General features: G+C 43.8%; 1 protein-coding gene and 1 pseudogene across 1 annotated transcript; both read right to left on the reverse strand.

The window, feature by feature from the left end:
• Positions 1-181: 181 nt before the first annotated feature.
• Positions 182-4,647, reverse strand: LOC125527845 (protein NRT1/ PTR FAMILY 5.10-like; annotated as a pseudogene).
• Positions 4,648-5,465: 818 nt separating this feature from the next.
• On the reverse strand, positions 5,466-10,759 carry LOC125527844 (protein NRT1/ PTR FAMILY 5.10). The gene is made up of 3 exons (XM_087545508.1): positions 10,490-10,759; positions 8,929-9,146; positions 5,466-6,945 (listed from the first exon to the last, which is right to left on the reverse strand). The coding sequence occupies exons 1-3, from the start codon at positions 10,620-10,622 to the stop codon at positions 5,668-5,670; spliced, it is 1,629 nt and encodes a 542-aa protein (XP_087401634.1). The 5' UTR covers positions 10,623-10,759; the 3' UTR covers positions 5,466-5,667.
• Between the last annotated feature and the right edge of the window lie 3,217 nt (positions 10,760-13,976).

Genomic DNA, 13,976 nt, shown 5'->3' on the forward strand with positions numbered 1-13,976 from the left:
GTCATATTGGTACAGTTTTGATAGAGGAAAACGTACACCTATGCTCCAAAGTGCATAATATCTCCAAATGCATTGTCAACACGAACACTTAAATAATCTCACATTACGGTTGCTTAAGATAGGCTTTACTTACTTGAGTGTTCTTTGTTAACTTCTTTTTTACAAATAAAGTTGTGTCGGATCCTTGCCATATAGGCTCAAGTTTTTTTTTACATATTTCAATTTGAACCTGTAAAAAATACAAATGAAACATGTTTCATAAAATATGAAACAGACATAATCTGAAATGCCACGGGACTTATCAAGTGACATCCCCAATGCTGCGATATAACTTTACTAGCAAGCAGCTACCCAACGGGGTGACAAAGTCAGAAATCTTGATCATCAATCATCCTGGCATCCGTCGTCAGAAATTAAGAATACAACAGCATGGGTACTCATCCAATTGTAGAGGCAAGCTCTTAGTGGAGGCTCTTGTGCCTGTAGACATACGAGATGGTGAAGCGGATATAGAGCACAAGCTCGATGGCGCTGAGGCCAGCGAGCAGCCAGTAGAAGTAGTCAAGATGAGCACGGTTGAGGTTGTCTGCAAACCAACTATCCCCGCCACCGCTGCTGGTGAGTGGTGACACGGTCAATGAGGGAGATCAGAGCGCCACTGATGAAGCCACCAATGCCCATCACACTAAAGTAAAGCGCCAAGCCAAGGCTACGCAACTCGCTTGGCATCTGGTCATAAAAGAACTCCTGCATCCCAACCACCGCGAATACATCCGCCACCCCGATCATCACATACTGCGGCACTAGCCACACCCAACTCATCGGCACCGTTGCTCGGGCGTCATCCATTAGGCCATACTCATGTGCCGTCTCTAGCCGTCGGGCTTCCACCAATGCGGCCACACACATAGTGGCTAGTGACACAACCATGCCGGTGCCCACACGTTGCAGTGGTGTTAGCCCTGAAGGATTGCCTGTCACGCAGCGTAGTGCTGGCACCAACACACGGTCATATATGGGCACGAACAACAAGATGGCTGCTGGTCCGAATGTCTGCAATGCGGCTGGCGGCAGCTCTAGACTGCCAAAGAGGCGGTGATCCAAGGTGCGGCCTTGCTTGTTAAAAAATGTCATAATTTGTGCAAACACAACACCATACGCCAGGCACGCCGTCCAGATAGGCAGCAGCCGTAGCACGCTACGCACCTCCTCCGACTTGGTCATGTCATCTTCATCTTTTCGATGGTGTTTTCTTATTGTGCCGAAGGAGAAGCTCGAGCTCCTGAAAAGTGGGCAATGTTGTGGGCGAGGCGGGTGAAGGGACTTTGGGAACCTGGGGTTGGCGCATAGAGGCGGTAGTTGGGGCGGCCGAGGAGGAAAACAATGAAGGCGCTGATCATGATGACACATAGAGATCCAAATCCAATTCCCCAACCAAGGTTCTCCTGGATGTAGCCGACTAAGGCGACAGCAACGGCGATACCAATGGCTATTGAGAAGTACCACCAATTGAAGAAGGAGCAACGGGCAGCGCACTCTCGGGGGTGGTCGGGGTCGAATTGGTCGGCGGCAAAGGCCAAGCCACATGGTTTATCCGCGCCTTGCGCAATGGCGATGAGGTAGAGGGAGATGTAGAAGAAGGCCACCTTCATCGATGAAGGGTGGGAAGAGTAGTCGTTGTCGAGAGATGACGCTTGTTGTGTTGGGATTGTCGATGCCAGAGTAATCATGCCATAACCCTACATATGTGAAATGCATGTGTTACCAGACATACTAGAAGGTAGCACAAATAAATTGAAAAAAAAGTTTAATTATGGTACATCTATGTCAATTAAATATATATATATAGCTATACATTTTCAAGCTAAATGCATATACACAAACTATGAGAAGTACTTCCTCCTTTTTAGTGATAGACGAAGAGCTAGCTAATTTCCTATGCTTGTGCCCGCCTGTCTTTTTTAGGGAGGAATAGGAGGTAATTTAACAAACTTGTAAGGTAAAAGAGATAGACAATATAGACATTTCACCATCACTGATAACCCTTGTGTCCAAATATATAATTGAGTGTATTTGAAACGGATGAAGAGTAGTTTAGTTAAAGTTGTTTAAAGTTAAGAGAAAAGTATACTTTTCATCCCTCAATTCTTGGCGGAGTCTAGATTTGGTCCCTCAACTCCAAAACCGGACAACTTGCACCCTTAACTTCTCAAACCGGACAAGATTCATCCCTGGTCACGGTTTTAACCAGTTTTGGTGGTGTCCCACCCTAGTTTTAACCGTTCCTTGTTTCAAAAAAAATAGTTTTAACCGTTCCGACTCAAATATGCCTACCTTTTCCAAGTCCACGTACTGTTTTCAAATTCGGTTACTTTTTCAAATACGTGAACCTTTTTAAATTTTGTGTACTTTTTTTAATCGGCGTACTTTTTTTCCAAGTTCATGTATTTTTTTTCAAAAATGCATATGTTTTTTAAAGTTCACTTAGTTTTTTTAAGTTTTAATTTTTTAAAATTGATGCACTTTTCATATTCGAGTACATTTTTCTGAAAGAGTTCATGAATTTCAAAATTTTATGCGAACTTGAAAAAAGTATGTGGATATGGACTTCTTTTGCGCAAAATATGTGGATTTCAAAAATTATTTCAACTTGAAACAAGTACGTGAATTTCATTCAAAGTTCATGGATTATAAAAGCAACACGGGTTTGAAAAAAAATGGACTTTGAAAAGCATGTGGATTTGAAATAAGTATGCGAATTTCAGAAACAATTCATGGCTTTGAAAAACACTTGGATCTGATAAATTTACACAAATTTGGGAAAAATACGGGGATTTGGAAAAAATACGTAAATGTTAAAAATCACGGATTTGAAAAAAGTACGCGAATTTCAGAATAGTTCGCTGATTTGAAAAAAAAATTATGTTTATTTTTAAAAAAATACGCGACCTTGAAAAACTATGCAGAGTTGAAAAGTGTATATGAATTTCAAAAAGTTCACGGATATAAAAAAATTATAGGAATATGAGTGAGCACTGGTCAAAACCGGGGTGAGTCAACACCAAAAACCAGTCAAAACCGAGTCCAGGGACAAACCTTGTCCGGTTTCGGTAGTTGGGGGTGCAAGTTGTCCGGTTTTAAAGTTGAGGGACCAAATCTAGACTTCACCAAGAGTCGAGGGACGAAAAGTATACTTTTCTCTAAAGTTAATTATTAGCACTATAACTTGTACGATAACTTAATTTAGAATTTAATTGGTATAAGTGACAAAAAGAAGTAAAATTAAATTCCTTAAGCATCTTTAGCTTTCCTTTAGTTCGACTATAATAAATTCAAAAAGATTAAGCTCTAAAAACAGGTACCCCCTATTTGAAATGAATGTGTGATACTATATATTATAGATAAGTGAAGAATTCAAACATCTGATGAGATGTTCAACCTTTCATTAATTATATAGTGAGCATATACATGATCCACAAACCAAATATTCCAAATTCTTCTACCATCAAACCTCAAGATCATTGTCAACGACGTACCAACCTAGAGATACCCTTACCACTCAAGCGCGTTATCTAGCTGTTCGGGCATGTTTAATTAAAGAATTCATACATTTGATTTGATGAGATGTTTAGGATGTCATTAATAATAGTTATATAATTAATAATAGTTGTATAATTAACAGACACATGCATGATCCGCAAATACCTCCAGATCACAGTCAACCTTGAGATTGCACCTTTGCATTACCACTCGGGCTAGAGGACGTATTCTAGATGTTTGAACAGAATACTTATATAATTAACGAACACATGCATGATCCTACAACCACCTCCAGATCAGAGTCACCCTTGAGATTGCATATTTGCATTACCACTCGGGCTACAATAGTCTTCTAGCACTTTGATCAGAATAGTTATATAATTAACAAACACATGCATGATCCACAACAATCTCCAGATCAGAGTCAACCTTGAGATTGCATTACCACTTGGGCTAGAAGATTTTCTAGCCGTTTGATCATATCGATTTATAGTTTTAAGCAACAAGTTTTTCATGTGTCAAGGTCGTTGCATGCTCTAATTGACTGTGTTGGTGCATGGATTCTAAGCTCAAACTAAGACAAGCTTAACAAGCTGGCAAGACTGGTTAGCTATCATAAACCAGCAATCAACAAAACTAAGAGAAGCTTAACCATAAGAAGTGAAACTATAATTACCAGGGCATAGAGGGTGCTGGCAAGTATGATGGACCGGTAGCGCCCCAGCCACGAGTCGGCGAGGTAGGCGCCCAACAGAGGCATGAGGCTCGCCGTCCCCGACCAGATGTTCACGGCGGCCGCCGCCGAGGCGTTGGAGTGGCCCAATGGTCCTGTCAGATACGTGATAAGGTTCGCCGACACGCCGTAGTTGGCGAAAGTGCTGGCGAGCTCCATCGCTGCATGCATTCCGCACGGCAGAGTAATCAGTTGTCGCCGATGAAAGGCTTAGGTAGGGCAGTGCCTGCACGTGTACGTACCGACGACGAAGAGGGCAGCGCGCCATCCGCCGGAGGTGTTGCGGCAGACGGGGCGGCCGCGAAGTCGGAGACGCCGGCGAGCGGCAGCCCATCCTCGTCCACGCCGGAAAGAAAGGGCACCTCGGTGTCCATCTCGCAATGCCTATCGATAGGTGTCAATGGGAGACGCGCGCTTGTTTCAAGTGTCCTGGTTTGCACATGGCTCATCTATATAGATATGTGCCAGCTGAGCTTGCGTTGCTGGCTTGCTGCTTGCTGGCCCGATTGTGATGGCGGTAGAATACTTCATTTTCTGAGAAGGAACCATAGTTTGGGACTTTGGGTGGCTGTCTAGTAAAGTTGGATGTAATTAACCCCAACCCACAAGGGAACAAAACTTGGGATTGACGTTCCCCATCGATGTTTATTCTTTCAACGGAACAGGATCGAAGCAGGTAATGACTTCGTCAATCTTAAAACACCGATATTACAATCTTAGATAGACCCCAGTGTGATTGTGGCCGTGAGGTGATGCATCTAATCTACAGTAGGTGTGGTGTGAGTGTGGTCTTTTGCGCGCATCTACGTTGTACTTGGTGTTTGTAAAAAAAAACAAGTTGATTATCTTTCATAGTCTGACGCTCCATCCCTTGCAGTACTTTGTTTCTTCTTTAGAGAAGAAAATCAGTATTAGTTCCGCGTTGATGCCGCGGTATGCAAAGTTCGACCGATATCTTAATTCAGCCCAAGCGGATATGATGGGACAGGTTTTCCCACTTAGGCTCATGGTTCAACAACAGGAAAGTCACCTCAAATATTCACCTGAGGTGCAGGCTGATTAAACCTGATTTATAAGTGCATTTTATCTTCAAATGCATTGTCATCATGAAGACGTAGAGAGTTCCGTAGGGTTACTTATGCCACTTGCTAATGCGTTGCTTCTTTACCGCTCGGGTTTTCCTTGTAAAGGAAAGGTTTTATTGCTTTTTATACATTCACAAGTTTATTACAAAGCCAAGTGCGATCCAGGAGAAAAACTAAAACGTAAACAGAAGATACATATTCTTCAAATACCACATAAGTTACAACAGTCCAGTGGAGTAAAAAAGTATGTTTACTGTCATCCACTACATCGATCGATGCATAAATAGAACCACTGCTAATTCTAGGTTGTCACTCTGCACGGTCTCTTTTGTCCTTGTAGACGTAGGATCTAGCGAAGTAGATGTAGAGCACAAGCTCGGTGGCACTAAGGCCAGCGAGCACCCAGTAGAAGTAGTCGAGGTGGGCGCGATTGAGGTTATCAGAAAACCAGCTGTCGCCGCCACCGCTACGGGTGATGCGGTCAATGAGTGAAATAAGAGCGCCACTTATGAAGCCGCCAACGCCAATCACACTGCAGTAGAGCGCTATCCCAAGGCTACGAAGCTCTTTAGGCATCTGGTCATAGAAGAACTCCTGCATCCCAACTATCACAAACACATCCGCCACCCCGACCATCATGTACTGTGGCACTAGACATGCCCAGCTCATCGGCACCGTCGCACCACCATCGTCAACCAGTTCGTGTTGCCGCGCCATCTCTAGCCTCCGAGCCTCCACCAACGCGGCCACACACATGGCGGCTAGTGACACAGCCATGCCCGTGCCTATTCGCTGCAACAGCATCAATCCTGATGGGATGCCTGTCACGCAACGCAATGCCGGCACTAGAACACGGTCGTAGAGAGGCACGAACAATAGGACAGCTGCTGGCCAGAACGTTTGCAACGTGGCTGATGGTATCTCTAGGCCGCCAAAGATACGACGATCAAGGGTACGGCCTTGCTTGTTAAAGAGTGTAGTTATTTGCGCGAACACCACGCCAAATGCTAGGCATGCAACCCAGATTGGCAATAGCCTTAGCATGCCGCGTGCCTCCTCCAAGTTGCTTGTGGCATCTTCATCTTCATTCTGGTGTCTTTTAGTGCGGAAGAAGAAGCTTGAGTTCTTGGCAAGAGTAATGAAACTTCGGCCGAGACGGGCAAAGGGGCTACCGGAGCCAGTGATGGACATGTGGAGGCGGTAGGTAGGAATGCCAAGGAGGAACACGACGAAGGCGCAAATCATTACGGTGCATAGCATGCCAAAACCAATTCCCCAACCAAAATTCTCTTGGATGTAGCTTACGACATTAATGGCGATACCTATACCAACGGCTATGGAAAAGTGCCACCAATTGAAGAAGGAGCCGCGGGCTGCGCATTCACTAGGGTGGTCAGGGTCAAATTGATCGGCGGTAAAGGAAAGGCCACAAGGCTTGTCAGCACCCTGTGCGAAGGCGATGAGATAGAGGGAGGCGTAGAAGAAGGCCACTTGCAACGACAAAGGACGCGAAGAGGAGTCGTTGTCGAGGGTTGGTGACGGTTGCTGAGCAAGGAGCGTGGATGCTAGAGTGATCATGCCGTAACCCTGCACATATAGGAGTAGTTTTGACTTGTGAGTGTTTGTGCAATTAATGTACTAGTGGCAATCCTTAATGTGTAATGCACGTGTCATCAACAATATACTAAAATCTAGCATTAATAATTTGAAATTATTTTGATTATGGTACACCTGCTTTAATTTTTTTTAACATTGCCACACATTTTGGAGCAATGTCTAATCATGAACTTTTGAGAAATAATTCAAGTTATATTAATAAAGCACGGAATTAATATTATCTAGAAATGTGGATCTTATAAGGGTCATAAATAGTGTGAGTATTGTGAAACTAAGATGTAATGTTTAGGTGGATGGCTAGGGGGAACTAAGTAAATCACCTAATAACGTCCCCCGCATCACTCCGGTTGGGTGACCCGAGTGGATCATGAAACCTGGCACCGCAACCCCCAACCCCAACCCCCCCCCCCCCCCCAAAAAAAAAACCACCCTCCTCTCCGTCACCCCGGAGGAAGCTGCAGAGCGAAGCCGCTGCGGTCGATAGCTACAGTGGGGACCTTGCTCGCATCAAGGAGATGTCCTCGGGCACGACGGAGTCTCCCTTGGTGACAGCATCGATGGTGATGTTTTGAGCGGCTTCTTGGTTCGGGCAGGTCGGGCCGATGGCCCGCCTCCTCGTCTGCGTGCCATACTTCTGTCGCTTGTGCGTGGCGCTGGTGTCCAAGGCGGTCTGGTGCGGCGTGATGGTGGCCAGGCCCCTGCCTTTTTCATTAGATCTAGCGCCTGGAGCCGCGGGTTGTGAGCAGCGCGGGCTGGTGTCCTCCGCTGTGGTGGCGATGGCGTCGGCTTGGTGGAGGCAGCGGTGTGGTGGCAACCCTTGTGCTCTTATCGCATCACGACAATGTTCTACTTGATCGATCCTCCTCGATCTCGTCGTCGACATGTTCCGAAACTACTACCGGAGATCTTTCCCAAAGGATATTTGGATCAGATAGTATCTGGTCGTGCGCGTCCATATCAACCTATGTGGCTCAAGGAGGGCTTGGCGCGAAGCTCTGTTATTATTTGACACCATGGGACATGTTAGCGTCTCAATTTCCATGACACAGATAGCGGTGGAGAAAGTGGTTATGAACTGAGATAGGAGGATCAGTAAGGAGGAGGGGGCCTTGAAGGTGATAGATTCAGCAAGTGTTTGAAATCTTTCAGTAGCACCAGTGTCAAGTGGGGGCGACAGTGCTGGAGGGTTTCAATTTTGGTGGTGCTCCTTGGGTGCTGAGTCATGATTTTCAGGATGAAAAGCTAAGGTCTGGTCTTTATTGGTTGTGCATGGCAATTGCATTGTTGAAGGTATTGTTTTGAGAGCTCGGTCTTTCTCCAGGGTGAAAACCTATGATCTTGGATCGGGCGACGACGATGCTTGTGCACAGTTTTCTTCTTCAAGGCGTTGCTTTTGGAGACCTTTTGTGTTTTCCGGGTGTTATCTTTGGTGGTGGTTTGTGTGCTGTTGCTGAGAGGAGTTGATCACTCTAGCGAGGCCTTCGTTTTCTTTTCTTTTCAGACAGTGTGCATGCTGGATGTCTTTGTGACTTTTTGTTGGTGGAGAGGCTGGATGTAATTGATATTTTTGCGATATTAATATATTCCTCTTTTAAAAAAGTCTAATCCTAATTGCGCTGGCTCTTGTCCACAAAGACATAAAATTTTGGGAAGTTAAGCTTTGACAACTTTGAGCAAGTTTACAGAAAAATTAGCTACACCTATGACACTAGATAATATCATCGGATACATCATGACACAGACTTTCATATGATGTTTATTTGGTATTATTAATGTTAATATTTTTCTTAATAAACTTGGCAAACCCTATTATATGTGACTTTGAGAAAATCTGTAAACAATATGTTATGAAATGGTGGGAGTCGTAGTTAAAAGAGAATTCTAACAAAAAAGTTGAGAGAGGAGATTAATTTCCTATTCCCGCAAAAAAAGATTAATTTCCTAAATAATTACCAGGACGTAGAGGGTGCAGGCGAGGATGATGGAGCGGTAGCGGCCTAGCCAGGAGTCGGCGACAAAGGCGCCTAACAGTGGCAAGAGCCTGGCCGTCCCCGTCCAGACGTTCACAGCCGCAGCCGCCGCAGCGTTGGAGTGGCCGAGCGGCCCCGTCAAGTACGTGATCAGGTTAGCCGACACGCCGTAGTAGGCGAAGCTGCCGGCGCCCTCCACCACTGCATATGCATCGCTATCTAGTTAGTAGCATTTTTCGATAATGGGTGCTATTAATTAACTATTAATATCACATCAAGTGGATACAAGACACATTGACTAGGATGCTAATAGCCAACGAGGAAAAAGAAAAATTTAAAGGACCCTTAGAATCAAGCGAGACGGCGACCCACGGCAGCAAAACATCCACAAGAGAACCCCATCATTGACAACATCCGAATGACGCTCCCCGTAGGTTCATCCACAGTAATGCATTTATCAAGAAAATTGTGCATGAATGTCATCCTCGTGGGATCCAACCGCCTAGGCTAGATCATGGGTTCTCACCCACAAGAGAAAGACTGAGTAAGCTTTAGTCTTCGACAAGCGAACGTAAACCGCCAATGTCATGTCAATTACGACCATGGTTGGCCAAACCTATGGCTTTCACTGAAACTGTTTAGACCTTATACTGTATTATTGAAGAGCATCACAATAAATGAAGTCCCCTGTGTTGTTGGCAGTTGGCACCAGGTTGCCAGAGAAGCATAGATTGGCATCGAAATCCTGGATCAGAGTGAACTCACACATCCAGCATTTGCGGAGATGCCAAATCTGCCAAGACAACGATATTGCTAAGCTAACATGACGGATGTCCAGCGGCCCGGGACAAGGCAGGCATGCCGTGGGGGCAGCCGTCCATCACCAGATCAAGCCGGACGAGATCCGCCTAACCAATGCCAGACCGAGACACGGCGCGAGTCGCCACCCAAAGACCACCAGCGGTGGCGTGCCTCCCAAAGTCCGCTGAATGGATTAGAGGCTGCACTCAGCCATCGGCTGCCGCATGGAGCACCCCAAGAGCTCGGCCACAAGGCGCTGGATCAGACCCGATTCGCGCCACCACCGGACGCGCCACAGCAGCCCCACACATCGCCGGCGCCACTGCCACAGTGCCACTAGAGGGCCCCGGCCGCCACAGGCCGCACGCCCGCACTCGTAGTTCTATCGGCGCGCTAGGAGCCACACAAACCGCGTCGACCGCGGCGAGATCCGGCGGCAACACGCTGGCCACGCTAGTTCAGGGCCACCAGGAACCGGGCTGTCCGTGCAAGATCTGGGAGCCGCACATCTGGCCAACACCACCCCGGCGCGCGAGGAGCAGAGCACTCTGCCGGCGCCAGAGCAGGACGAGCTGCCGCCAGCACGGTGCCGCGCGCGAGGTTAGCCACCACGAGCGCGGAGGAGGAGAGAACCGCTAGGGGCGGCGCCTCACGAGGCGTTTTCCCCTTCTACAGTACATAGTTTGCTAAGTTGATCTAGTAAAATATTCTTATCCTCTAGCTGTAGGAGATGCAGTGCATACCGGCGACGAAGATGGCGGAGCGCCACCCGCCGGAGGTGGCGTGGTAGACGGGGCGGCCGCGGTAGTCGGAGACGCCGGCCAGCGGCTCCTCCCTGGCCTCGAGAAAGGGAGCCTCGGCGTCCACCATTGCCATCTCCTGCTAGCTTTGCTTGCTTGCTCATAGCTTGTTGGGTGGGCGTATATATATTTCTATCATCTTGAAGACACTTTCTTCTCCTGTCGTCATCGCTTAGAGTTAAAAAAGCTTGCTTAATTAGCTGCTCAGACAGACGTACGCATAAACTAAGGCTGATTGTAATAGAAATATCAATATCAACTAAACAATTTTGATGAGGTGACATAAAATTAAATGAAGAAAGTCTTGAGTATTATATTATGATACCGTATCATATTAAATAATGCGCTATTTTGTATTATACATGGCAATAAATATAGTCATGTATGATATCAACATATAATACCATGCATTACGGGTGTAGTATCATACACTAATATCATATGTATGATACTAGTATATGATACTCTCATTTACAACCAGCCTAATTAATGTCTGCGTCACCACAGGCACGTTGGATCACATGGGTTAATCCTCGAGCGCCACTGGTACCAAATCAGGACTTAGTTCTTTGTTTTACCAAATCAAGACGTGATAAACACCAAGGGACGGATCTCTATTCTCATAAAAAAAAGTCGGCGATGATGGTGTGCCTGCCATCTTGCAATATATGTCGTTCGATTTATATCTGATGGATAGGGAAGAGACTATGACAATTTTGTAAAAATATACGCACACCTCTCTCTACATTTGTAAATAAGGTCTTCTCTTGTTTATCCTTTTTCCCCACAAGATAAACTACTTATACAAATGCATCTTAATGTTCCGTGTAATGCATGAGCATCTTGCTAGTCACTATTAACATGAAGACTTGGCCCATGTACATCATCACGATTTTCATGAATGAAAAATGCAAGCAGGCCCATGACGTACGAGCCCATGACGCCGGGAGAGGCAGGAGACCATGACGTACTTGACTACGCACGCTGCACGCAGCCACGCACTGAGGCACATATCGCTAATCTTTTCCACAGTTCGTTCGACTCTGCGTCTCCAGACAGCGATCCGAATCAGATCCCTCATTGAGGAGCAGGGACGGGGACGCCGGGAGAGGCAGGAGCCGTTGCGCCGATCCATGTACACGCTGCCGGCAACAACACAAGTGGAAAAGGTAATTTGTTTTCACATTAAATTTGTTCACTGCCTTCAAATATTATCATAGGCAAGTTTTAGTTTATGCATAATATTACTCTCGGTCCATTTTCTGAATACAATTGATCTTCACTTCTTCACTATTAACACATGCACGCTTGAAGCCAAAACATAAGCAGCTACGGAAGATAGGGCACTTGCTTTACAATGGTCTGACAAACTAAGCATCCTGCAAAGTGACTGTGCAAGTTTGGTTTTTCTAGTAACGATCATGAAGGCTGATAGATCGAGGAATTCCATGTTTTTTAAAGAAACCTAGAGTCTCAAAGGGTTGCAAAATTTTATATTTTTATAAGTAAGATTGTTACAGAATAAAATGGGGTTACGAGCCTGGCTTCGGTACACCCCCTCTTACAAACTGTATCAGGGCAATATGGTCTTTTGACCATAAGGTTTTTACCCACTTTGTATGTGGCACGTATGAGCTATACGTAGACGTACACAGCCGATCCGCCCGCCAGTCATAACCCTCTGTCCTCGGCGTGACCCCTTTTTTTTCTTTTTTAAAGAGAAAAAGTAGGTGCGAAGGGTCAGATTTGAACTACCAACCTTCTAATTTACTTCCACCCACTAAAACCAACTAGGACAACTGACTTGTCGTGCCAATTTATTTATTTTATTCTTTTTGTTGTGCATCTACTTAGTCTAGTTTCCTTTGTGTTTTTCCAACCTTTAGAAAATAAGTGCGTTATGTTAGACTCGAAATCAGAACCTCATTTTTCATTACCAGACGCGTTAACTCCCTGAGATACCTCACCTCCTATGTCTAACTTCTTTTTTTCCATCTTTTGTAGTGCCTCAAATATAACACTAAAAAGAAACACTCTGGTTTTCCTTTTCAATTGGGCTGTTTTGGCCAGTTTTTTCTTTGGTTTTTTACTTTAGTTTTTATATTATTTTCTTTTTATTTTTCTTTCCCTTTTCCCTTTTTATTTTTTAGATTATTTCAAATGCTTAATTTTTTCGAAGATTTGAAACTTTTTCCAAATTCGTAAACTTTCCTCAAATTTGTGAATTTTTTTCTTCCCAAACTTTTTTTAAAAATTTCGTGAAAATTTTCCAAATCCGAGACTTTCCTTTTTATTTTTTTTCTAACACTCTAGTGAACCTTCTCAAATCCATGATCTTTTTGGTTTCTTTGCAACTTTTGTTCGCAAAACCTGCGAACTTTTTTCAGTTCTATGAACTATTTTTCAAATTTTGTGAATATTTCTTCAGATCATCGTTTTTTTTTTCAGAAACCCTGCGTCTTTTTATTCCTTTTCATTTTTTTTCATTTCTCTTTTCTTTCCAAAAAATGCTCACGAAATTTTCTCAAGATTCCCAGAAATATTCGTTTTTTCCCAATTTTGTTCAAATAAATTAATATTCGTATTTTAATAAATTGTACATAAATTCAAAGGAAAAGTCTGTGCCTTCATAAAAAGAGCAAATATTTTTTTATCATGAACATTTTTTTTTCAATTTATCGAACATTTCTTCAAAAACACTAAATATTTGGAATTTCAAAAAATCATAAAAATACCAAAAAAATTAAAACCAATTTTTCTTGAATTTCCCTGAACATATTTTGTTTTCGTTTACAATATATTTAAAAAGAGTAATATTTTTTAAATTCCAGACAATTTTTGAAAGCGCGAACATTATTTGTAACTCCATGAACTTTCCTTGTATTTGTTAAAACATATTGAAAAAGGAACATTCTATGAATTTGTTAACAAATCTAGAAGAACGGGGACATTTTTTGAATTGGTGAAGTTTCTCCAAATAAACGAGCATTTGGCCGGCCCAACAAGCGCCCGTCGGGAATGATGTCGTTACCTAGTTGGCCAAGGTCTAAGCTTTTTTCTCTTTTTTTGTTTTTATCCTATTTTTTTAATTCATTTGTCTCCATTTTGAACTTTATTATTATTTGTAAAGCCTATTCAAAAATTTGAAAAAAAGTGGAATATGAAAATAACAATTTTAGGTAAATGTTTTAAATTCTTTTTTCGAATACTCATTAAATGCTTTTCAAAACACATTTACTGTTTCTCGACTTCCTTAAATGGCTCTAGTTTTTTTTCCGTGGCCTTGTATGGCCAATTCAAGGTATCATGCCAAGTTGTTTAGGTTTTCAACATTTTTTGCATTTTCTAGAATTCTCCCTGTGAAAAAGGCCTATACATGGACAGGCGTGTTGCAACTTGCATACCGTGTCAAAAAATCTTTTAACCTAAC

This window comes from Triticum urartu, chromosome 2A (assembly GCF_056163025.1).
Source record: "Triticum urartu cultivar PI428250 chromosome 2A, HENAU_Tu73, whole genome shotgun sequence".
Taxonomy (NCBI): domain Eukaryota; kingdom Viridiplantae; phylum Streptophyta; class Magnoliopsida; order Poales; family Poaceae; genus Triticum; species Triticum urartu.

Excerpts from the sequence above, each read along its gene's own strand:
- LOC125527844 (XM_087545508.1), bottom strand. The coding sequence starts at position 10,622 with ATGGCAATGGTGGACGCCGAGGCTCCCTTTCTCGAGGCCAGGGAGGAG. Across the intron at positions 9,147-10,489 it reads CTCCGCCATCTTCGTCGCCG|TGGTGGAGGGCGCCGGCAGC; the intron begins GTATGCACTGCA and ends ATGCATATGCAG. Across the intron at positions 6,946-8,928 it reads CCTGCACCCTCTACGTCCTG|GGTTACGGCATGATCACTCT; the intron begins GTAATTATTTAG and ends CTATATGTGCAG.